The sequence below is a fragment of the Fundulus heteroclitus genome, unplaced genomic scaffold (assembly GCF_011125445.2).
Source record: "Fundulus heteroclitus isolate FHET01 unplaced genomic scaffold, MU-UCD_Fhet_4.1 scaffold_50, whole genome shotgun sequence".
NCBI lineage: Eukaryota > Metazoa > Chordata > Actinopteri > Cyprinodontiformes > Fundulidae > Fundulus > Fundulus heteroclitus.
In genome coordinates, this window is record NW_023396923.1 from 1,823,810 (window position 1) to 1,848,657 (window position 24,848).

The 24,848-nt window shown below is 44.6% G+C and overlaps 1 protein-coding gene across 9 annotated transcripts in view; it reads left to right on the forward strand.

Moving 5' to 3' along the window:
* The window catches only part of ano2b (anoctamin 2b), a 213,782-nt gene that overhangs the window by 52,466 nt on the left and 136,468 nt on the right, over positions 1-24,848 (forward strand). For all 9 annotated transcript variants that reach the window (XM_036132396.1, XM_036132395.1, XM_036132388.1 and 6 more), the window contains 2 exons: positions 14,257-14,355; positions 15,050-15,201. In XM_036132396.1, coding sequence (XP_035988289.1) covers positions 14,257-14,355; positions 15,050-15,201 — 251 coding nt within the window. The remainder of the gene's footprint in view (positions 1-14,256; positions 14,356-15,049; positions 15,202-24,848) is intronic.

A 24,848-nucleotide genomic window follows, 5' to 3' on the forward strand; every position in this document is an offset into this window, starting at 1 on the left:
GATCTAGCAGTTGAAAACTTTGCCCCCTGCTCAATACGGCTAAAGCTAAACGTGAAACATCTTAAGTTTAAAATTGTTGTTAGAGTAAAGCTGTATAGGTAACAAATAATATTGGTCAAAGTGACCAATCGGTTATGGTTTATTTGCCATTGCAAATAATTATGAGAAGTTTATTTAACATCATGCTTTTAGTACAGGGGCCATAACAGGGGCCAGGGCCATTTCTACAGGGGCATGGGCCCCTGTTGGCCCCTGTCTAGAACCGCCCCTGACCACAGGCTTTTAAAGTAGCTGTTATTAAACCTTTACTTAAGAAACCATCTCTTGATCAAGTTCAGTTACTACAGACCTATATCTAATCTTCTTTTCTTATCTAAAATTCTTGAGAAAGTAGTTGCTAATCAACTTTGTGAACATTTACAAAGCAATGACCTACTTGAGGAGTTTCAGTCAGGCTTTAGAGCTCATCATAGCACTGAAACAGCTCTGGTGAAGGTCATTAATGATATTCTCATGGCCTCAAATAATGGACTTGTGTCTGTACTTGTCCTGTTAGATCTCAGTGCTGCATTTGATACAGTTGATCACAATATTCTCCTACAAAGACTTGAACATACTGTAGGGATTAAGGGGAAAACATTAGGCTGGTTTAAATCTTATCTGTCGGACAGATTCCAGTTTGTTCATGTTATTAATAAATCTTTCTCAAACTCTAGGGTCACCAGTGGAGTACCACATGGTTCAGTGCTTGGACCAATTCTCTTTACTATATATATGCTTCTGATCGGCAAAATTATCAGACAGCGTGGGATTAATTTCCACTGTTATGCTGATGACACTCAGCTATATTTATCCATAAATCCTGATGAATCCAATCAATTACTTCGACTGCAGTCATGTCTTGATGACATCAAAAGCTGGATGACTTTAAATTTCCTGCATCTAAATTCTGACAAGACCGAAGTTGTAATCTTTGGGCCAGAGTCCTCAACAAATAAACTTCTTAACCATTCACTTTATCTGGGTGGCATCAACTTGGCCTCTGGTAATAAATTAAAAAATATTGGTGTTATTTTTGAACAAGACATGTCATTTAAATCCCATATTAAACAGGTTTCCAGAGTTTCCTTTTTTCACCTCCGGAATATCTTCAAAATTAGAAACATTCTGTCCAGGAGTGATGCTGAAAAATTAGTCCATGCATTTGTTACTTCAAGGCTGGACTATTGTAATTCTTTACTATCAGGAAGTCCACAAAATGCAGTTCAAAGCCTTCAGCTGATCCAAAATGCTGCGCAAGAGTTCTGATGAAAAACAACAAGCGGGATCATATTTCTCCAATTTTAGCTTCCCTTCATTGGCTTCCTGTTAAATCAAGAATAGAATTTAAAATTCTTCTTCTAACGTATAAAGCCCTTAATAATCAAGCTCCATCATATATCAGAGCTCTGATTACCCCATATGTTCCTAACAGAGCACTTCGCTCTCAGACTGCAGGTCTGCTGGTGGTTCCTAGAGTCTCTAAAAGTAGAATGGGAGGCAGATCCTTTAGCTATCAGGCTCCTCTCCTGTGGAACCAACTCCCAATTTTGGTCCGTGAGGCAGACACCCTGTCTACTTTTAAGACTAATCTTAAAACTTTCCTTTTTGACAAAGCGTATAACTAGAGTGGCTCATGTTAGTCTGAGCTAAATTTATAGTTTTATTGCTATAGGCTTAGGCTACTGGAGGACATCAGGATCTAATTTTCTCACTCTATAGAGTTCTACTGTTCTTCAATTATACATTACGTGTTGTCATTTCTGCTTTAACTTTCTGTTCTCTCTCTTTTATCTTCATAGTAGGTACACCTGGTCTGGCGTTCTGTTAACTGTGACATCATCCAGAGAAGACGGCTCGCCTGCTATTACCATCTAATGTAGAACAGATTACTGGATCAATGTGTGCTTCTGTGCTTTCTTGTCTCTCTTGTTGTGTCTCTGCTCTGTCTTCTGTAACCCCCAGTCGGTCGAGGCAGATGACCGTTCATACTGAGCCTGGTTCTGCCGGAGGTTTTTCCTTCCCGTTAATGGGGAGTTTTTCTTCCCACTGTGGCTTCATGCTTGCTCAGTATGAGGGATTGCAGCAAAGCCATGTACAATGCAGACGACTCTCCCTGTGGCTCTACGCTTCCCCAGGAGTGAATGCTGCTTGTCGGGACTTTGATGCAATCAACTGGTTTCCTTATATACAAAATTTTTGACCAATCTGTATAATCTGACCCAATCTGTATAATATGATTGAACTTGGCTGTGTAGAGTGCCTTGAGATGACATGTTTCATGAATTGGTGCTATATAAATAAAATTCAATTGAATTGAATTGAACATTCTGTGTAATGTTGGTTCCAGAATATTCCAGAATCCTTTATAGGACTCAGCTGGGAATCCATCTGGACGTTGAACCGTTTTATTGGGCATGGTTTTTAGAGCTTCCTGAGTTTTGACGGTGCGGTGAATCCAGGGTGATTGTTTGACTATCTAATAGTTTTGGAAGTGTTATTTTTATCCAGAAATTGCTTGATGTCATTATCTAATGGATTTATCTGCGATGTGTATAAAGATTTGTAGAAATCTCGGAAGGTGTTGTTTATACTTTCAGGATCATATAATGTATTACCAGTTGAGTCTGTAACTGCAAATATAGTTTTGTTTTATTTAGCTGATTAGCTAAGAAGCTTCCTGACTTATTGCCACATTCAAAGTTTTCTATTCAAAGTCTTTGAATTAAAAATTAATTTTGCCTTTTAATATATTTGTTTAATTCTAATTTTACTTTATGAATTTTACCCAGCTTTTCCTCTTCCTGGGAGGTTTCAAGTAACTTAATTTTTCCTCTAATTCTTGAATTGTTTTGTTTTCTATCTTCTTTTTATGAGATGAGAATGAAATTATTATATACCTCTCATCACTGCTTTCCCTGCCTCCCAGAGGATAGATGCTGATGTGCCTGGTAAATCATTGTACTCCAAGTACGAAGCCCACTTTTCTTTAAAATATTTGATAAATTCTTCATCTTTAAGCTATGATGTATTAAGTATCCAGCTTTTATTTTGTGGGGTTATTTTTTTTATTTATTACGGTTAAAGAAACAGGAGCATAATCACTGACAGCAGAAATGTCAGACAATAGAGAGCTGCTAATTAAGATAGTTTACAGTTGTTGTGCAATTATACACTGTTTAAAGTTATTTTATGTTTCATAAATAACTGTTAAGTATTGTCTGGTGATAATCAGCTCTTAAGCTGATATCGAGACAATGGTTGAAAGGGATGAATTCGAGCATTAGCGATCTTTTAATAGCAAATTCTGCACACACATAGAATAAAGGAGTGACAATTTCTTTTCAAGTTCAAGAATTTAATAACAGAAATAAAATAAACATCCAGAGAACATCACTATGTAATGCTGTTTATGTGAATTAACACAATATTTCGATTAACACATCCTTTCTACTAGACCAGTGAAACTTAACTGAAGTACTAAGCAAAATTAAGATAAAAAGAAACTAAGCTAAGGAACTATTTACATGCAAAAGTAAACAAAAGACAAAACAAACTTGGTTGAACATAATCAGAATAATTCAGTGAATCCCATTCACTGCAGATCTGATTTCAAAAAGCATGGAATGGATTTAATTTAGCTTAACTAATAAAAAAAATATTTGGCATGTGTTTCAATCCATTCACAATGCGAATCCTGAGTTAAACAAAACATTATTTGATGAAATAATATTTTGTTTAAATTAAAGAACCAAAGTTTACCTTAAAGAATGTGAATTGAGGTTAAATTAGCATTTGACATGTGTTTCAACTCATTCACAATGCAAATCCCAAGTTAACCAGAACATTATTTTGAGTCAATAACATTCTAAAGACTGATTTGCCCAGTAAAATCATTTACTTTTAGGATAACTTGCCTTTGTTTATGCGATTCTACTTCTGGGCGCTAGGGGTCGCTGTAGCGATCGGTTGCTACATCGGTTAAAGCCTAAAGTTATCAAAATTGCCTTTAAACCAACATTAATATTCAATATTAATGCGGGAATATGACTCATAGCTCTATTGAACAACGGAGCAGAACAAACAAGGTTTATGCTTGGAACGGGCTTTTGTAGAAAAACCGGAAGCGGAAATTACCAGAAGCTAATACCATTTTGGCTAGGGACTTTTGGCGCTAACAAATAAAAGCTTCGGTTTTATTTTAGTCATAATGAGTGGGCCGGATAAGGTAAACATTAATGTCCCATCAATGTATGAAACCCTTGTGGAGATAACCTTTGTTATAACCATAAAACACACTCGAATGCTATTAGCGATACCATGAAACCGAAGGCTAGCCTGACCAACCTCCGTTAGCCCTTTGTTCAAAGACACCATGTGCGAAACAATTTACAAAACATTTCCAAATGAGCCGTTTAACTTCTCCCTCTGGTTTCTCTGCCCAACCTGTAGGTGCCTTGTTTGAGTTCTTTCCACTTTGGTCATCCAAGGAAAGCAGTGAAAGGGGAACCGTTGTTCCTTCAGCAGCGACTAGCCTACGGCTCTGCAGCTATGAGCTCACCTGCGGCTCTGCAGCCTAGCAGCACTTGGTCGGGATCCGCCTGGTCGGAGGCCTGGGCTCTGCCACGTTCTCTGACCTGGACGCAGTCCAATTTAAGCAGGTTCTCCTCAGCATTCGAAAGTGGGCCCTTTGTCGGCTTTCCAGCTCCGTCTGGGGTTCGCTTCCCTGTAAAGGCTGACAAAAATAAACAAAGCTGTTTCGGCAATCTGTGCTTGACGGCTGGTTTGCACAGAATTTAGAGTGCAACTTAGCTTCGATCAGTGTGTTGATTCTCCGGTTTCAGTCAGGTACTCCGCTCCGCAGAAGAGGAGAATCTCCCTCTTTCGCCTGGTCACTCCATTGAAGCAGACAGACGAGTTCCACAGAACGGCTGTTCTGTGCAGTTTGTTGGCTTTCGGGGCCGTGAGGCCCTCATGGTTCAGAGGAAGGAGACCGGGTGGCTCGCTAGCCCCCCTCTCCTCGGGAGCCCCAGGAGAAAATTGGTTGTCATCTCTGGCCAGGGGTAGACTGAAAGAGGGCTTGGTCAGGAGTGCTCTGACCTTTTGTCTGTTTGGGTGGTTTACACCCTGCTGAGAGAGAGGCGTCCTTGCCTGAACTCTGCTTTGTGGCCTTGGGGGACGACTGAAAGACTGGGGTTGTCCTGTGGGAGCAAGCTTGTGCACTGATCGCAGTCTTTGAAAATGTGAAATTCTTTTGCTCACAAACCCCTTTAGAGTTTCCTCTGGTTAAATGTTCAGAATTCAATCTGACTTCATTTTTTATCATCATGGCTTTAATATGGCACAATACAGTTGCAGCTGATTTATGAGTTCCTTGCAATAACACAACATCTGCATTTAATCTTTTAAGCTGGTTAAAAATCTTGTATTTTTTTCTCTCAGGTGCCAGCTCCATGCACATTCCATATCACAAAACTTAGATCAACCATAGTTGTGAGTGAGAAGCTGAAGCTGGAAAGTGCATGTCCCTATAGAAATAGATATACATGGGCACGCTCATGGCGTAGTGGGTAGCGCAACCCATGTTTGGAGGCCTTTAGTCCTCGACTCGGACGACCCGGGTTCGAATCCGACCCACGGTCCTTTGTCACATGTCTCTCCCCTTCTTCCGCCCCTTTCCTGTGAGTCTACTGTCAATAAAAGTAAGCCACTAGAAGCCGCAAAGCCAGGTGGCTTGTTCTTACCTGGATGTATCAGATTGAAACTATATGTATATCGCTATTTTTACTTATGCACAGCTCTCACGAGATCTCAGCCGCTCATCTCCGCATTACCTAAAGCCAATTTCTGTGCCATTTTTGATTTAAGTAAAATGCATTACTGGGTAATCTAAGTGTAATGGCTAAATGTCCATTCTTAAGATGTTGACCATTTCTTTTTTCAGATAAATAAACATTCAGTCAGACGGAATAAACGAGTCTACGCGTGTTAAAGTTTGAATGACGGTAGAAAACAGTGTGTTTGTCCCGTATTTATCTCAGGTATAACAAACACACATCTAATTTTTTACATTCGAGAGATGCGTCAGCTCCGAAACGTCATTGCTCAGCGTCAGTTCCTATTGGCTATCCATTCAAGATAATTCTAAGCATTAAACTGAATACAGATTAAACTAAAAGGAAATTATAAACATAGTAAAGCAGTAACGTAGTTATAATGCAATCATACATATTCTATAATATGAAATACTAAACATACCCTAAAATAATAACTAAATATGAGTATAAATTACTGAATAGAAAATGGCAACAACATTTCCGGCCCCTAATTGCTTATCATGGGGATGACAATTACACTAAACTAGATAAACTGAAGAGTAATTTTCTATACTCAAATCCCCATTACGTAAATGTACTTAGGTCTAAACATGAACTAAATTAAGTCACGTTAGTTAGCAGACAATTAACTGAATGAAATGTCTTTGTCAATGAGATTCTTCCGTCTCCAACAACAGACACAACTTGTCAATGGGTCTCTCAAGGGTGTTGGTCTTCGTTTTCACAAGGATTTGACGAACAAACCCTTGGGCATCGGGAATGGTCTTCTCCACTTTTCCCATCAACCAGGACCCTCTTGGAGCCCTTTCATCCACAATGAGTACGACATCCACCTCTTTCACGTTTCTCTTCTTCACCAGCCACTTCTGCCGTTCTTGTAGGAGGGGCAAGTATTCTCTCGACCGACGCTTCCAGAAAATGTTGGAGATATACTGCACCTGCCTCCATCTTCGTTTGCAGCACAGATCTTTCTGAAATGTGCCCGGAGTGCTGGCCTTCCCTTGAGCAGAAGAAGATGATTCGGTGTCAGTGGCTCGAGGTCATCGACATCATCCGATGACTTGGTAAGGGGTCTGCTGTTGATCACTGCTTCCACTTTGCACATCACAGTGTGCAGACATTCATCGTCGAGAGACTGGAGCTTCAGGACACTGGTAAGTATTTTGCGCACTGTTCTTATTTGGCATTCCCAGATCCCACCATGGTGCGACCCAGCAGGCGGGTTGAAGATCCAGGTTAACTCCTCTTTGCAGCAGAGCTTCAGAGATCTGAGACTGATCCCATTCCGTCAAAGCCTTGTGGAGCTCGTGTTCTGCAGCTACCAGGTTCGTACCGTTATGGGATCTCATAACTTCCACTTGTCCTCGTCTCGCAATGAAATGTCTCACTGCATTTATACATGAGTCTGTGTCCAGTGAGTGTGTGATTTCATTGTGGATGGATTGGATTGTAAGGCAAGTAAACAAGACTCCGTAGCGCTTGACTCATGCTCGTCCACGCTTGGCTTCAAAGGGGCCGAAATAGTCTATGCCGACGTTGGTGAACGGTGGGTGATCTGGCTGAAGACGATCTGTTGGCAGATTTGCCATCTTCTGTTCACCAACTGCAGTTTGACTCTTTTGGCAGTTCGTGCACTTTGAAAGCACACTTCTCAATGCTGCATTCTCTTTGCATATCCAGACTCTTTCTCTCAGTCGAGTGAGGGTGTGGTTCCTCCCTCCATGTCCGGTCTCCTCATGTGTGTTCCTGATGATCAGAGTTGTGACATGATGGTTCCTGGCTAAAATAGCCGGGTGCCTTTGGTGTTCCTGCAAGGCTGCCTGGTGCAGTCTTCCACCAACCCAGAGGACACCATCTTGAAAGAACAGATTGAATCTCACGATAAAACTGCTTCTCTTGATCTTATCACCCTTCTGCAGTGCACAAAACTTCTCATGGAAGGTTTGTCTTTGGCTGAACTGAATGATAGCATTTTCTGCTCTCCTGTTGTCCTTGACAGTAAGATGGGTTCCTTTCAGGCCAGATTTCCACTTCTGCATGTGGTCTTCAACGATCTTGGGTTTCAGAGTGTCAGGGTGCAGTTCCCCCTGCTGCACCATGGACAGTTCCAGATCCTTCCACCATCCACTCTGCCCTGCTTCACCCCATGCTGGATCAGTTTCACCTGCTGTAACAGTCAAGTCCGGACTCATTCCACCTGTTCAACCTTCTATATAAGCTCCTCTCAGTCCTGCTCTCGCCACTGGTTCGTCAACGTCCTTCCTCCGTCTGCTCACACTGCTGATGGATGTTTTCTTTGCCTTGCCTCACATCAAACCTGCCTGAGCTCTCTTCGTCTGCCTTTCTGCTCTCTTCACCTGCCAAGCCACTGTTCCCTGCATCCACCAGTTCCAGCTCCAGCCATCTCCACCATTCTTCTGCTGCAGCTTGGTATGGACTTTGGTTCTTATCCATTATTCAACCTTTTCAATAAAGACTCTTAAACGTGGCTCTGTGTGTGGCTGAATTCAGATTCAAACTCCACAAATCCTGACACAGAGTTTGACTATCTTGAGACTGGGTTTGAGACTCAAAGATCTTCCTTCGTTCACACAGATTTCTAAGCAACTCCTTCAGTCTTAACATCCAGACGACGGCCTTCCTCAGACCGTGCCTGATGGAGTAATGATGAGTCAGCTTGAAGAGAGGGTCTGTGCTTGAGTTGACGGCATTGAAGAAGTTCACAGTGATCTTGCGCTTCACCTCAGCATCATCATCACTTATCTCTCTTGAAAACTCCGAGAGGACTGGCCAATAAGACTCGTCCTTGACAAGGAAGTCAGGTCCTTCAATCCAACTCTAACACTCTTTGAAGTGCTCTGTCTTCATTCCTTGTGATGCATGGTCAGCTGGATTAGAAGATGTACTGACATATCTCCACTGTGCTGGCCTTGTGTTCTCTCTGATTGTCGACACTCTATTCGCTATAAAGGTTTTGAAACGAGCGCTGTCATTGTCAATATATCGGAGGACAGTGGTGCTATCTGTCCATAGCACGGTCTCCTTAAGGTCCATCCAAAATTCTTGCTTCATGAGCTTGTCCAGTTTCACCGCGATGGTTTCTTTCCTAGAAGAAACAAGCAATGGACTTGACCGTGGCTGTTCTCAATGCGAATGTAGCTGACAACGCCGTAGCCCTTCTCGCTAGCATCAGAGAAATAGTGTAGCTGCGCTGACACTACTTAACCAAACCCATCAGGTTTGATGCACCTCTTGACAGAGAAGCTGGTAAACTGGCTCAAGTCAGACAGCCAGGCAAACCATCTGTTCACAATGTCTTCAGGAATGTTATCGTCCCAGGTAAGTTTCAATCGACAGAGATTTTGCACAATGGTCTTGGCCAGAAGAATGAATGGCAACAGGAAGCCAAGGGGGTCGTAAATTGAGCTTACGACTAATAGGATACCCCTTCTGGTTACAGGCATGTTCTTCACAAGGATGCAGAATGTGAAGGAATCTGATTCTATGCACCAGTCCACTCCAAGCACCCTCTCCATGGGTAGCTCATCCCTGTCCAGATCTAGATTCTTGATCTCCTTCGCACGCATGTTCGGGAAGTGATGACAATACATTTATCCAAATGGAATCCTCCACTTTCGCAGAGTGCAATGAGGTTTTTGGTCAAGGAAGTAGCCTTCGTCTCGTCAGACGCTGAGACAAGACAGTCGTCTACATAGAAGTGCTCGAGAATTGTGGTTACTGCCTCGGGTGATGACCTATCTTTCCCATCCTTTGCAGTCCGGCACAAAATGTAGTTGGCACAGCTCGGGCTGGACTTGGCCCCAAACAGGTGCACAACCATCTTGTACTCACGCAGAGGCTGGTTTGCAAAAGATCGGAATCTTCATCAGGGACTCTCACCTGGTGGTACATTGCCTCGGTGTCTGAGATGAGTCTGATGTGATCATGGCAAAATCTTGTCAGGACTCCAACCAGACTGTTCATGAGGTCCAGCTCCTGTAACTACTCCTCGTTCAACGACTTCCCTTGAAACGAAGAGGCGCAATCAAATACGACCCGCAACTTCCCTTTCTGCAGATGGATCATGCCATGATGGGGAATATACCATATTCGGCCATCGTTGCGGTTTCGCTCGTTGGCAGGGACTTCCACAGCGTAGCCTTTGCTTAGCAGATCTGACACGAAGGTTGTGTAGTCGTCATGGAAGCTGGAGTTCTTAGCAGGTTTCCTTTTCAGGCTCGATGCTCGTTGCTCAGCAACACTCTTGTTGTTTGGCATCACAATGTCTTTGTTTCTAAGAGGCATACCAATGCAGTAGATCGATTTTCTTGGTTGTTTGCGTCACACACTGCATGAATTGGATGTCTTCTTGCGACATTTCTGACTTCTCTTCACAGGCATGCTCCGGAAAGTCGTGACTGTACTGCCGCAACAGCATGCTGCCCACACTGCTGACTGACACTCTGTTGACTGAAGCACCATGACTGAAGTGACTTGGTTTGTGATCATTCTCTTTCTTTGGAGGGCCATTCACTACCCAGCCAAGGGTTGTCTTTATGGCATAAGGCCTGTCGTTGTGGCTGTGGATTGTCTTCCATGGCTCCATTGCAGAGTGGGCATTCATTCCGATGAGCATCTCCACATCTGCGTCGATCTGTGGTAGCCACACTTCTTTCCGCAGATACGGCCATCTTTCCAGGTCTTTCTCTACCAGAACATTCTCTTTTGTTACAGGTTATGTGGGTGTAAACATCTGGCAGGTTGATGTACTTGCTCTCTGTCAGACCGCACACCTCTAGATCTGAGAGGACAAAGCAGGACACAGGCTTTTCCTGGCCCATGGTACAAAGTAGCACTTGAGTCCTCTTGCCATTGACACCAAGTTGCCTCATCAATCTTTTAGAGCAAAATGTTGCTGCAATCATAAATATTCTATATAGTATGCAAATACTAAGCATATCCAAAAATAACTAATTATGAGCATTAATTACTGAATAGAAAATGGCACCAACACTAATAATTAGGTCTAGCTCAGTAGTTCTAGGTCTGTTTTCTTTAGACTTCAGCTGCTATTTGACTAATTTTATTGGCTGTATTTTCCTACCTACTTTCTACCCCTGATCTGAACTTTTTAGTCATGCAGACTCAAAGATTGTTGTGTCTGTACAGTAGAGATGAGCAATTATGCCTTTTGTAAATATCAGGGAAAGACAATCCAGATCAAAATCCAGTTGAAAATCCACAGCAAGACTTGAAGATTGATGGACAGAGACACTTTCCATCCAGTCTGACTGAGATTGAGCTACTTTGCAAAGACGAATGGGCAAATATTTCATTCTTCAAAACTTGCAGTTGCAATGAAATGAGGTGCTACAGTGTTCTGAGTCAAACCACAAAGCAAGAAACGTTCAAAACCATGTTTTCGTTTCCTTTGACTTTTGTGATATTTGACTTTGTGTTGGTCTATCTCGGAAAATAATTTTTGATTGTAACATGACAAGATGTAAAAATATTCAAGTATTGTGCATATTTTTGTAAAGCAAGTAGTAAAACAGGAAACCAACTGCTCCAAACTACTTTAACTGTACATTCAACCATTTAGTGGCTAACTCTAAGTATAAGTGAAAAAAGGTAATCAGACTTCATTCCAAAACTCTTCCCTTGGTAATTTTTAAATGTTTGGTCAACTTTCAGCTCAGCTTTGTTTTGTACAAGTGTTTTGTATTGATGCAGAAGACGTACTTTTCTTTCAGTTCTAGTTTTGGCAGGAAGAAGAGATAGCTACCCTTTTAACCCGAAGGTTTTTCCTTCGGGTTAAAGGGGAGTTTTTCTTTCCACTGTCGCTTCATGCTTGCTCAGTATGAGGGATTGCTGCAAAGCCATGGACAATGCAGAGGACTGTCCCTGTGGCTCAATGCTTCTTCAGGAGGAGCGAATGCTGCTTGTCAAGACTTGATGCAATCTACTGGATTTCCTTAGATAGGAACATGTTTTGACCAATCTGTATAATCTGACCCAATCTGTATAATCTTATTGAATTTGATTTTGAAAAGTGCCTTGAGATGACATGCTTCAAGAATTGGCAATATATTAATATAATTTTATTTAATAGGTTGCTATTGGTTATAGATTAGTTAGAGCAAAGCGACAGACTTCTCAGAATAGCAAAGTGCTAGCATAAACACAAATAGCAGATTCCAAAGATTCAAAAGTAACAGTTTTTAGTTAGATTTGTGCTCTCTAGCCTTCATAGTTCAAGGAGTGGGTTTAGATGCTCTTAGCATTGAGGAGGCCTAGTCCAGGAGAGTCTTTATGCTAGAATCATCTATACAGGTGAACTTTGTCTGAAGGGAGGGCAAAGTGCATTGGTTCCCCATGTGGGGGACAAAATAGTGCATGGATACAAGTGAGAGAGATGTTAAGGGAAGGTTAGAGTAGGAGTGATAATGAGAGAGACGACCTGACTGTCAATCAGTCATCAAAGCAGCAGAAAGCACAGTGAGGGGAGGTGAAATATCTCAGGACAGAAGGAGTCCTGAGAGGAGAAAGGGACTTGTTTCAGGTTTCTATTGTTGGCCATGCCACCTCTCTCTTATCACTCGGTCCTTTTATAGAAGCTGAAGGGGGTCTGAGGAGGCTAAGGTTACCTGGCCGCCGTCCCCTGCTGGCCCGGCTGACTTTCATTTCTGCTTAGGCTGACGACCAAGACCATAATATATATTTCAGAAGAAAGAGGCGAACCTCTGTTATTCAATCACATATCTCTTGATTCTATTTTAGGCAAATAATTGCCACCTTTTGGGAATGCATCATAATATAATGACTGTGAGGGCCAGACACCATTGTTCAGTAGTGGAAGAAGTAAGTAAATAATAATGTGTCAAGAGCGGGCTGCAACACAGACAACAGCTTGAGACTTTTTATCAGTGTTGGCCACATCTATCTTTCATAAATACCAGAGAAAAACTTGCAGTGCAATTTTGGTTTGCCAAAGTGTTGGAGTGGATCGGAACAATGACAGGGATTGCTTGTACTTTTGGCTCACTTTTCAAACACAGCTAAGACAGAAGGCAACAGCGCAATGTGAAAGGTTTCATTTCTTCATTTTTATACAAATAAAAATCTTAAAAGTAGAGATACTCTGCTCCAGGATTTTTGGGTTGTGTTCCAGTAGCAACATCTTAATGTAAATATCTGCTGACACTGATATCTTCCTTTAGAGAACGCTTTTACTTGAACATTTTGTACTATTTTTTTCCTGATGTTGTCAAGAAATATATATATATATATATATATATATATATATATATATATATATATATATATATATATATATATATATATTTCTTAGTAGGTTTTGTTAAAACATACTAAACCTTTATCCTACCTGCAACTAATGACCTTGTTGATGTTTTCATCTCGTATAAATCCAGACTAGATGGACCCAGAGCCTAAAGCTAACGGATAGACTGAGAGGGGCCAGGCTCTGCATTGGGCATATATTAATACAGAAGCTAATGTGATTTCCACAGCACACAGATGTAGATGTGAAGCAGTGCAACAATAATCGTAAATGGAACATGTAAGACTTTTCTGGTCAGAGTGCCTACCTGGTAGAAATGTAAGGCAGCATAAAACATAACACAATGCTATACTTTTATACCAGACACTTCCTTTAAACTATTGCTGCTCCCTTCTTGGTACGTGTTTCACACAGGGAGATCAATGTTGACACACCCCCACCCTATCCTCATTTTTTTGTGTAAATAGTCTTGGGCTTCTTTGGAAATGACTGCCAAAGGCAAATCTTACAATGTTTTAATCAAAGACATTGCAGTTTTGAGACTGGGATTAGTTTCAGACCAACAAATTCAACTTTAGAATGTTTCCCCATCAAATTAGCCGCTAGCTTCAGCTTCTGGTACCAACTAATCCAAACAATGACATATAGAGTCATCTTCTGCAGGTAGGATATTAACTGCTTAGAACGTTCAAACAGAACTTTACTTCAAAATCCTAAACAATCCCTTTAAGCTGAACCCTCAGAGGTCAACTGTGAGCTCTGAGAAGGGAGGACTCAAACTGAATTGTGGCTTGTATTCCGGCCTCTTTGTTAAAACAAAGTCTGCTATTTTGGATGGCGAAGCTGCACTGACAGATGGTCTGTTAAGCCATTTTTGAGCAGCAGTTGCCTTCAGCCAAGCATGCTGGTATTACATTTTTACAGAACAGAAAAGTACATGCACACAAATATTTGTGAGGAATTAACTGTATTTTCAGCTCCGACGTGTCTGGGGACATTTGTTCCCTTTCCAGGACTTTTTCAGCTACATTCAAATGTGAGACCTGATCTTATCTTTGTTTCTTGTGTGTTTGGCAGACAAAACCCCACGGGCCGAGCTTCACTCGAATCCATGCACCGTGGCCTGTTCTGTGTAGAGAGGCTGAGTTTCTTAAGATTAAAGTCCCCACCAAACAGGTAAGATAAAGTACCCCTTTACATTATAGAAACATGAAAATGTAAAATACAATTATTCCTCCCTATGTGTTCACATTTCATCACATTCAGGCGCAAACCTTAAATGTATTTTAAAAAGATTTCATGTGAGTGAGGCAAACAGAAGTGCAAAATTGGAAATGTGGAAGAACAATGAAATATGATTTAGTTTTTTTAAGCCCCCTTTCCACTGAAACCCCAAAGTAATACACAATGCACAATGTTTCTGGAAGTAAATAGAACCAATTAGTGCATCAACAAAAGCACCATGAAGACAGGATGAAGTTAGGGGGATGTACAAGCCCACATTACTGGAGCTGAAGCCCCTGGGCCCATGAAGACAAGGGGCCTATCATAAGCCAATAAAAAGGTTTAGCACAACAAGACATATTTGCTGTCCCAACATAGTAGAGGTGAGCCGAAAGCGCCTGTCCCAGTCAGAGATCCTGCGGTGTTGTCACAAACGTTTCAGACTGTTCTGACAAATACACATTTAGAACAAACAAGTGGGTTAGAGAGTGAATGTCTAATATGTTAAAGGCACATGGCTATGGCATATAGTAGCTGACTACATAGTAGTCAGCTACTATATAGTTGCACAATTCCACTTAAAGTCAATAGTCTTCTACTGGTAAACGTTGAGTGGTCACTGCGTCTGTTTCCTTGTTTTTCTCAGAGTTATGAACTCAAAGAAGAGAGTGGTTTTGGGTCCAGAATGAGCACAATGTGGAGGAAACTGAAGCATCCCTTTCAGCCCAATGTATCTCATCCGGACCATGGAAGCACCAAGTTTCTGTCACACTGCTTCTCCAGGGACAAACTTCACATGTAAGACCCCATCCATCCATCCATCCATCCATCCATCCATCCATCCATCCATCCATCCATCCATCCATCCATCCATCCATCCATCCATGACTGCAAGGTGTCCAGCTCCTGACTGAAAAACCAGCAGACATCAACATCCCTACACCACCATGCTTTGCAGTTGGTGGCATCTAAAAGTTGCAGGTCACCAGCACTCGAGTACCGGTGTTTGAGACCACTGGTTTAGGTGTTTTTACTGATGTGCTGTTTGGTTTGCTTTATGACCAAACATCACCACTTTGGTCTCATCTTGGGATCTCATTAGCAGCTAGCAGTGGTTGCTACTTTCTCCCTTCAAACCTTCGGAGGCAGCAGACATGCACATATTTTTGTCCCACAACTGTACTGACAATCATTAGGCCCGAGCAGCGAAGCGCTGCAAAGGCCTATTGTTTCTGTAGTGTTAATTATTATTAGGCCCGAGCAGCGAAGCGCTTTGAAGGCCTATTGTAACTGTAGTGTTAGTTATTATTATTAGGCCCAAGCAGCTAAGTGCTGCGAAGGCCTATTGTAACTGCAGGTTTTATTATTATTATTATGCCCGAGCAGCTAAGCGCTGCGAAGGCCTATTGTATCTGTAGTGTTAATTATTAGGCCCGAGCAGCACAGCGCTGCGAAGGCCTATTGTATCTGTACTGTTTCTTATTAGGCCCGAGCAGCGAAGCGCTGCGCAGCGCAGCGAAGCGCTGCGAAGCGCTGCGAAGGCCTATTGTATCTGTAGTGTTAATTATTATTTATTATTACTATTATTCTGCCCCCCTAAAGAGGGGCCTCTTTGGGGGCTGTAACAACCGTAATTGTATATATCTCTTTAAGACACTACAGTCTCACTAGTGACGTCATATGTATGCGCCACTGTTTTTCTATGTAGAGAGCGCGGGAGATATATATGCAAAACGGAGGCGGTTATGTTAGCATCCTATTTTATTTAGTGACGTTTTAGGTTGTTGGAACTCTGCTCATGTCATGTTTGATAAAATAGCAGCCGTTCAACCGGGCTTTGTAAGGTTGGTGAAGAGAATTCATTAAAGGACAGCATTGTGGAATTTCCAGTACCAATGTGGTCGTGAGTTTCTGAACGTCTCAACGAGCCTATGCCTCATCTCCACCCTTCCACACAACCCAAACCGTTACAGGGCCTTACCATTTTCAAAAACTCACCAAACTTTGCAGATGCATGGTGACTATTTAAAAATTTTGGATTTTAAGGTCGTCACAAAAATCTAAAGAAAAATGCCTCAACGGCGCCACCTAGAAATTTTCAAAGGACCCTTTGCTATTCACTTACTTCATCGAAGAGACATGAAATTTGTTATACTTGCAGAGCTCAACAAGACACTCAGAATTTACAATTAATGTATCACAGGAAGTTGGCCATTTTAGACTGAAAGTCTGATTTTGACCTGAAATTTGGCATTTGCGTTGGTATCTAATCGAACTCCTCCGAGAGATTTTGAGCAATCGGCTTGAAACTCGGTCAGTCTGATCATAAGGCATGGCCAATTAAAAGTTATCAAAACGGTGAGTTTTTGAGCTTGCTGAAGGAGGGTTAGCAGGGGTCAAAGTTCACCTACTCGCCATGAAATACAAAACTGTTATATTTCATACACAAAAACTCACAGAGCCACCAAACTTTCAGTAGTTGATCACCTTCAGGTCTCCTACAATATCCAATTGTCAAATGATGACATTAGTAAGGCCGTGCCCCCTGACAACATGAAATATATTTAATCTTTGGAAACTGCCAGCATTGGAATATGCTCAAACTTGTCCACCAGGTGGCAGCAAGAGACCACAAATAAACCACAAAGCAAATTTACTTGGGGAATAAGTAATCCTAGGTCTTTGGTTTTGAAATATATTTAACCCTTTAAAGCCTGACCAATCAAAAAATAGTCAGACAATTCTAATTTTTTAGAATGTTTATGTTTTTAAGCCTGAAAACAAAATCCAATTAATTTTTTTGCCATATCCTTATTTTTATGATATTATTTTTGTATCACATTTGATACGGTAGGCTTTTATTAGAACTTTTGGCTCACAACAATATGGCTTATATATAAAAAAACAAATTTCGCCCATAACATCTAGAAACTAAAGAACACTTCAGGCAGTTTTTCCTTTAGTTCTTTTTAACCTATAACTTTTTACATCACTCATCACTGCTCAATGATGATGAGAACTGGAAGTCCAGTCCTCATCATCATCCTCATCATCTTCTGCTAGCTGCTTTATGTCACTTTAATTGCCATCCGATATCATGTTGATGACATTTTCTGTCTCTTCTTCCTCAATTCTTTTTGACATCTAAAATTACATAAACTGCTGCTCAAAGGTTTTAGAATGGTTGTTATGGTGAAAGAATCCAAAATGTATTATGAAATGGTATTTAACAATAACTACTGATTAAAAAATGTATGTGGCTGAATTGAGGCAGGAAGGACATACATTACAAATACTTTACAAAAATGTTGCATGACTGTTCAGTGATGAAGTAACTTATATACCTGCAGTATCAAATATGATACACACATTTTAACACAGTTTAACTGTGATATAAATAAATTTTTTCTGGGTAATTGGGCAATGTCTCAAAACATAAAGCATTAATCTAAAAAACTGAATAAGAATGTTGTGGTTACTGTTACCTCAGGGTAACATGAGCCGCTCTAACTGTAAGCTTTGTCTAAAAGGAAAGTCCCAAGTGCCAGCTTCTTTTTTTTTTTTTTTTTTTTTTTTCCTCAGTGTCCTGTCTAGCAATGTGGCAATAAAAATTGATATCTTAATGGCAAATAGAGCTCGACAAATAGAGCAAACAGCTTTCGCCATAATGCTCCGCTTGATTTGTGCGTGTAAATAGCTTTATTGTGATTCCTGCAGGGAGAATTTCAAATTATATGGACAGTACAATGGGAAAGTAGGAGAATAAAAGAAAAACAAGAAGAGAAAAAAAGAGAAAGAAGAGGTGAAAGAAAGAAGAGATAAAATGAAGAGAATGATAAAACGTCCTCTGTCTGCTCCATCACCTGGAAAGAGACAAAAAGAACAGCACAACCAACAGACATAAAGCAACAGATCTAATCGTGTAACACCTAGATGCCATTGCTAAATCATATGTATTATTATTTAAGCTGACATGTGTAATGTGATACCTAAAAAAGAAAGTAAAAGAAAGTAAATAAATAAATTATAGCCTTTCTGTATATAAGTGAACATTTAATACCTGGGACCCATCACCTGTGGGAGTTTGTGAGAGTGCACTAGTTTAGGTGAAAATTATCCAGAAGGAAATAGCTTGATAGTGATTGTGGAGAACCGAAGACCCACCTTCCCCGAGCACAGAGGCAGGAGTCAGGGGACCCGTAACCCCGGACTCCCAAAGGGGCCCCCAAAGCAGTGCGCCCGAGAGGGGCCTTCACAGGAAATCTGCAACCCCCCCCCGAGGAAAGAGGAGAGACGACCCCGAGGAAATCCCCCAGCCACAGCAATGCTGACGCCCCCAAGAGCCGCGGGGACGAGCCCGTGGGCTCCGCCGTCAGCCGGCCGTGCTGAAGTGGTCCTGGCCATGGGCCCTGGGGGCCAGAGGCCCCAGGTGCGCCCCGCCCCCGCGGCAGGGGCCCCGGCTGCCCCCCGGGGGGCCAGGCCCCACGAAGTCACCGCCGGGAATAGGCCGGCGCCCACCCGGGAACCCGCCCCAAACCCGAGGACCGTCAACGCGCCAGAGGGCCAAGGTGCCCGCCAACGCAGCGGAGGAGGGCAGGACGTGGGGGGATGGGCTCCGCACCTATCGGAGACTTGAGATGATCTTGGCAGAGGGAGCGGACCGTACCCGAACCTGAGGAAAAAAAAAAAAAAAAAAACATTCACACCATCCCTCCCTTGTGCCCCACTCGCCACACACACACACAAAAAAGGGACGCTGTACACACATTCCCACATAGCATTCACATCCAAAACTCCCAAGTGAGGGGGGTCACCACAATTCAACAATACGACTGCCTGTGCCCGACCCCCGGCCCCGCCCCCGGACCAGACGCCCCCCGGACCAGGCCCCCCAAAGAGGGGGGGGCGACACGACCCGTACGGGCCATCCGACCAGAGCCCCCCCTCACCCACTATATACCTAATAAACCCCCTCCCACCCCGACCTTACCCTAGCCACCCCTGCCCCCCATCCCTTCCTGGGGAGAGCAGAGGCGTCAGCCCCAGACCCGGTAAGCCGCTGGCTAGCCGCAGCAGCCCCCCGCCAAGACCCCGGACCCAGTGCCAGCTTCTATTGGAGAAGTTCAAGTATCTTGGGGTCTTGTTCAGGAATGAGGGGAAGATGGAGCGGGAGATCGACAGGCGGATTGGTGCGGCGTCTGCTGTGAAGCGGGTGCTGTACCGATCCGTTGTGGTGAAGAGAGAGCTGAGCCAAAAGGCGAAGCTCTCGATTTACCGGTCGATCTATGTTCGTACCCTCATCTATGGTCATGAGCTTTGGGTCGTGACCGAAAGAATGAGATCCCGTATACAAGCGGCCGAAATGAGTTTTCTCCATAGTGTGTCTGGACTCTCCCTTAGAGATAAGGTGAGGAGCTCAGTCATCCGGGGAGGACTAAGAGTAGAGCCGCTGCTCCTTCACGTCAAAAGGAGCCAGTTGAGGTGGCTCGGGCATCTGGTCAGGATGCCTCCTGGATGCCTCCCTGGTGAGGTGTTCTGGGCACGTCCCACCGGGAGGAGGCCCAGGGGAAGACCTGGGACACGCTGGAGAGACTATGTTTCTCAGCTGGCCTGGGGACACCTTGGGTTTCCCCCGGAGGAGCTGGCCCAAGTGACTGGGGAGAGGGACGTCTGGGCCTCCCTACTGAAGCTGCTACCCCCGCGACCCGACCCAGGATAAGCTGAAGACGATGGATAGATGGATAGAAAAAGGAAAGTTTTAAGATTAGTCTTAAAAGTAGACAGGGTGTCTGCCTCACGGACCAAAACTGGGAGTTGGTTCCACAGGAGAGGAGCCTGATAACTAAAGGATCTAACTCCCATTCTAGTGTTAGAGACTTTAGGATACACCAGAAGACCTGCAGTCTGAGAGTGAAGTGCTCTGTTAGGAATGACGAAAGTTGGTACACAACATACACATGTGGAATATTGCTAAAGTGTTACTTTAGCAATATTCCAATTGCTAAAGTGTTACTTTTACATTGTTACTTTTGGGTGTGTATCCACCAATTTAACTGTCAAGCTTTCATAAAAGCTGTCTTAATGCAACAAACAAAACCCTTAAACACATGAAATAACAATTAACTTTAAATAACTAAAAAGGTTTTAACTTTTCACATGAAGCTGGATTAACATCTAGTAAGATACCTTTTAATAAATTGGTAACCTAATGTTTAAACCAGGGGCGTCAAACGTACGGCCCGCATTATCATTATTCAACGGCTGTATCTCCTCGCTGCATCGACCGATCTGCACCAGATTTTTTGTGAGTCGTGGAGGAGCGCTGCCGAACGCGTTCGTGTGAATCTGTAATGAACAGGAGTCGGACCCAAAAACTACCCGAAAACAGGTCAGTGGCGTTACAAGGTTTGTTTATTTAAAAGGAGAGGGGAAGTGTGGCTCTCGGGACGCGTTGCTTGCGTCTTACCGGCCGGCAATCTCCTGAATGCGGGCTGGATTGTTTGGGGAAGGTGGTTCTGGAGATGAGAGGCGTCCACAGGCAGTTGAGGCCGGCAGGCAGAGTCCGTATGGGGTAATCCAGGGGCGTAAATCCAATGACAGTCCGGGTTCATTAACGTTGGGGCCAAAGATCCAGCAGCAGGGATGTCCGAAGTCGGGTTCAGGTTCGGTCCAGGTTCGGCACACGGGGAGACAGTCCAGGGGGAAGGGTTTCCAGACAGACAGGTATCGGACAGACAGGACCAGAGAGGGCTTCGGCAGGCTCAGGAAAACAGAAGACAGGTCAGGTCGGCAACAGACAGGCAGGAATAAACTAACAGGCTTGAAGGTGCTCGGCAAAAGGCTAGAGACGTTCTGGCACTGGAGACTGAGATTGACGGGACTTTTATGCAGCTGGAGACAGGTTGAGCCAGTAACGGTTAATTGCAGAGAGGTGGAGACTGAGCAGGTGCCAGAATTATTACAGAGCCCCTCCCTCAAGGGCGGATTCTAGACACCCTGGGCTGGTCAGGGTGAGTCTTGTGGAAGTCCCTGATGAGGGACTTGTCTAAAATGAGTCGGGAGGGAACCCACTGACGTTCCTCTGGACCACAGCCCTCCCAGTCGATAAGGTACTGGGTGCCCCTGCCCCGTCTTCTGGACCTGAGGATGCGTCTCACCGTGTATGCGGGGAGCCATCAACCAACCGGGTGGGAGGTGGGGGTCTGGCGGAGGGAGCAAGACTTGAGGTTATAACTGGCTTAACCCGGAAGACGTGGAACGTGGGGTGGACCTTCAGTGATGGAGGTAGGCGCAGCCGCACTGCCACTGGGTTTACCACTTTAGAGATGGGGAAGGGGCCTATGAATCGGGGTGTCAACTTCTTGCTCTCAACCTTGAGGGGCAGGTCCTTGGTAGAGAGCCAAACCCTGTCTCCCGGCTGGTACTGTGGAGCCGGTTACCGCCGGTGGTTGGCAGCCCGAGCCTGAGCTTGGGAAGAACAGAGAATGGCTCTTTTAGCCCTACTCCATGCTCGCTGGCATCTCAAGGCAGAGAGGCGGGCGGACGGAACCCTGGACTCCCTCTCCTTGACGGAGAACACTGGTGGTTGGAACCCGTAAACGATGTAAAAAGGAGAGAGGCCAGTGGAACAGGAAGGAGAGGAGTTTATTGCGTGCTCAACCAACGGAAGGTTCTGGGCCCACTTAGTGGGGTCAGACTGGCAGAGGAGGCGAAGTTTGGTCTCAACCTCCTGGTTGAGCCTCTCTGACTGGCCGTCGGTCTGAGGATGGAAGCCCGAAGACAGGCTTACAGAGATACCCAACATGGCACAGAACTCACGCCAATATTGAGCAACAAACTGCGGCCCCCGGTCTGAGACTATATCAGTCGGTAGACCGTGTAATCGAAAAACTTCTCAGGTCAAGATTGCACCCATCTCTTTGGCCGAGGGAAGTTTGCATAGAGGAACCAGGTGAACCATCTTGGAGAACCGGTCCACTATGGTCAGGATAACTGAGTGGCCATCAGAAACCGGCAGACTGGTTATAGAGTCCATAGACAGGCTGGACCAAGGCCGAGAGGGGACCGGCAGAGGCCGGAGTAGACCGGCCGGGGGCCGCCGGGAGACCTTGGCCTGGTTACAAGGAGGGCAGGCTGAGACAAACTCCCTGACGTCCTTGACCAAGGTGGGCCACCAGAACTGCGAGCGAACGACGTGAAGGGACTTGGTTATTCCGGGATGGCAGAAAAGGCGGGAACTGTGGCAAAACTCCAAGACCCTCCTCCTAAGGGGTTCCGGGACGAAGAGCCGGTCCCTGGGACAGGCTTCGGGGACCAGGGTTCCTTCCAGGGATTGTCGGACCTCCTTCTCCAGGTCAAGGCGGGTAAGCGCACACCTCACGGAATCAGGCAGAATGAATCCTTGGTCTTGGTCCTCCTCCTCTGCCTCGAACATCCTGGACAGGGCGTCTGGCTTCACATTCTTCGAGCCAGGTGACAGAGTGAAATTAAAACGACTAAAAAACAGAGCCCACCTGGCCTGTCGAGGATTGAGCCTCCTGGCAGTCCTCTGGTACTCCAAATTCCGATGGTCCGTCCAAACCAGAAAGGGGATCTTGGAGCCCTCAAGCCAGTGCCTCCATTCCTCAAGTGCCAATTTAACCGCCAGGAGCTCCCGATTGCCCACGTCGTAATTGCGTTCAGCGCTAGACAGCTTTCTGGAAAAGAAGGCACAAGGGTGAATACGGCCATCTTCGGCCTCCTGACTAAGAACCGCCCCGACTCCAGAGCTGGAGGCATCAACCTCCACAATGAATTGTTTGTCTGGGTTGGGTGAGACCAGGATCGGAGCTGTAGTAAAAAGCTCCTTAAGCCGTCGGAACGCCTTGTCAGCTGGTTCATTCCATGTGAACCTCACCTTGCTTGAGGTGAGAGCATTAAGCGGAGCGTCCACCTGACTGTAACCTCGGATGAAGCACTTATAGAAATTGGCAAACCCCAGGAACCTTTGGAGCTGCTTCCTGTCAACCGGGGTGGGCCAGTCGGTGACAGCACGGACCTTGGCTGGGTCCATTGCCATTTGACCCGGGGATAGGGTAAAACCGAGAAAAGAGGTGGAGGAGGTGTGGAACTCACACTTCTCGGCTTTGACGTATAGCTGCTTTTGCAGGAGACGGAGTAGGACAGAGCGGACATGTTGCCTGTGTAGAGTGAGGTTATTGGAGTAGATGAGAATGTCATCAAGGTAAACAAACACAAAACGTCCAATCATATCTCCCAGAACCTCATTTACTAGATTCTGGAACACGGCAGGAGCGTTGGTGAGGCCAAATGGCATAACCAGATATTCGAAATGGCCTGTTGGGGTGTTGAAAGCGGTCTTCCACTCATCGCCCTCCTTAATGCGAACCAGGTGGTAGGCATTGCAAAGATCTAGTTTGGTGAACACCTTGGCAGCCTGGACCTGATCAAAAGCTGAGTTCATAAGGGGAATTGGGTATCGATTCTTGACAGTTATGTCGTTGAGGCCTCGATAATCAATACACGGGCGGAGAGAGCCATCCTTCTTGCCCACAAAAAAGAAACCAGCACCCGCGGGTGAGGAGGAGGGGCGAATAATGCCTGCCCCTAGGGACTCAGCAATATACTTGCTCATGGCTTCGGACGCAGGGGCGGACAGGGAATAGAGCCGGCCTCTAGGAGGAGTAGTTCCGGGCAGCAGGTCAATAGAGCAATCATAAGGTCGGTGTGGGGGGATCCCTCAAGTCGTGATACTCTGAAGGGACCTTAGACAAATCTGGGTAGAGATCCTCAATCTTACCCACAGGTGAGTGAAGTGGCTGAGCTGAGAACAGACAGGACTCAGAGCAGGAAAGGGCCCATCCCATCACCTCGACCCGTCGCCAGTCAATCTGGGGATTGTGCCTCCTGAGCCAAGTGGCACCCAAAATAACTGGAACCTGTGGAGAATGAATGATCATAAAGACCAACCTTTCTCTATGATTACCTCCCAGAATAAGCTCCACGGGCTCAGAAACAAGGCGAGAGTGATTTAGTTTGTGGCCGTCCAAGGCGAGAACACTGCGGGGGGATGTGCCTGGGTGAAGTCGGATGTTTAGCCTCCTGGCCAAACCTTCGTCCATGAACTCAGTGTCGGGCCCAGAGTCGATGAATACGGAGAGTCTGTGAGATTTAGTAGAAGTGGTTATGGTGGCTGGAAGTAACAGGTCTGGGGAGACAGTGTGTTTAGTATAGCTCAGTAGAGATCTCCCCCCCACTACTGAGCTGGGTCTTTTACTGGGCATGATCGGACACGATGACCAGCTCCTCCACAGTAGAGGCAGAGGCCCTGCTGCTGCCTACGCTGGTGCTCTTCTTTAGTCAAACCAGCCTTTCCTAGCTGCATGGGCTCCGGGTCCGGCAACCTCGGGGAGGACGAGGCTGCGACAGAGGAGGTAGCAGGGAAA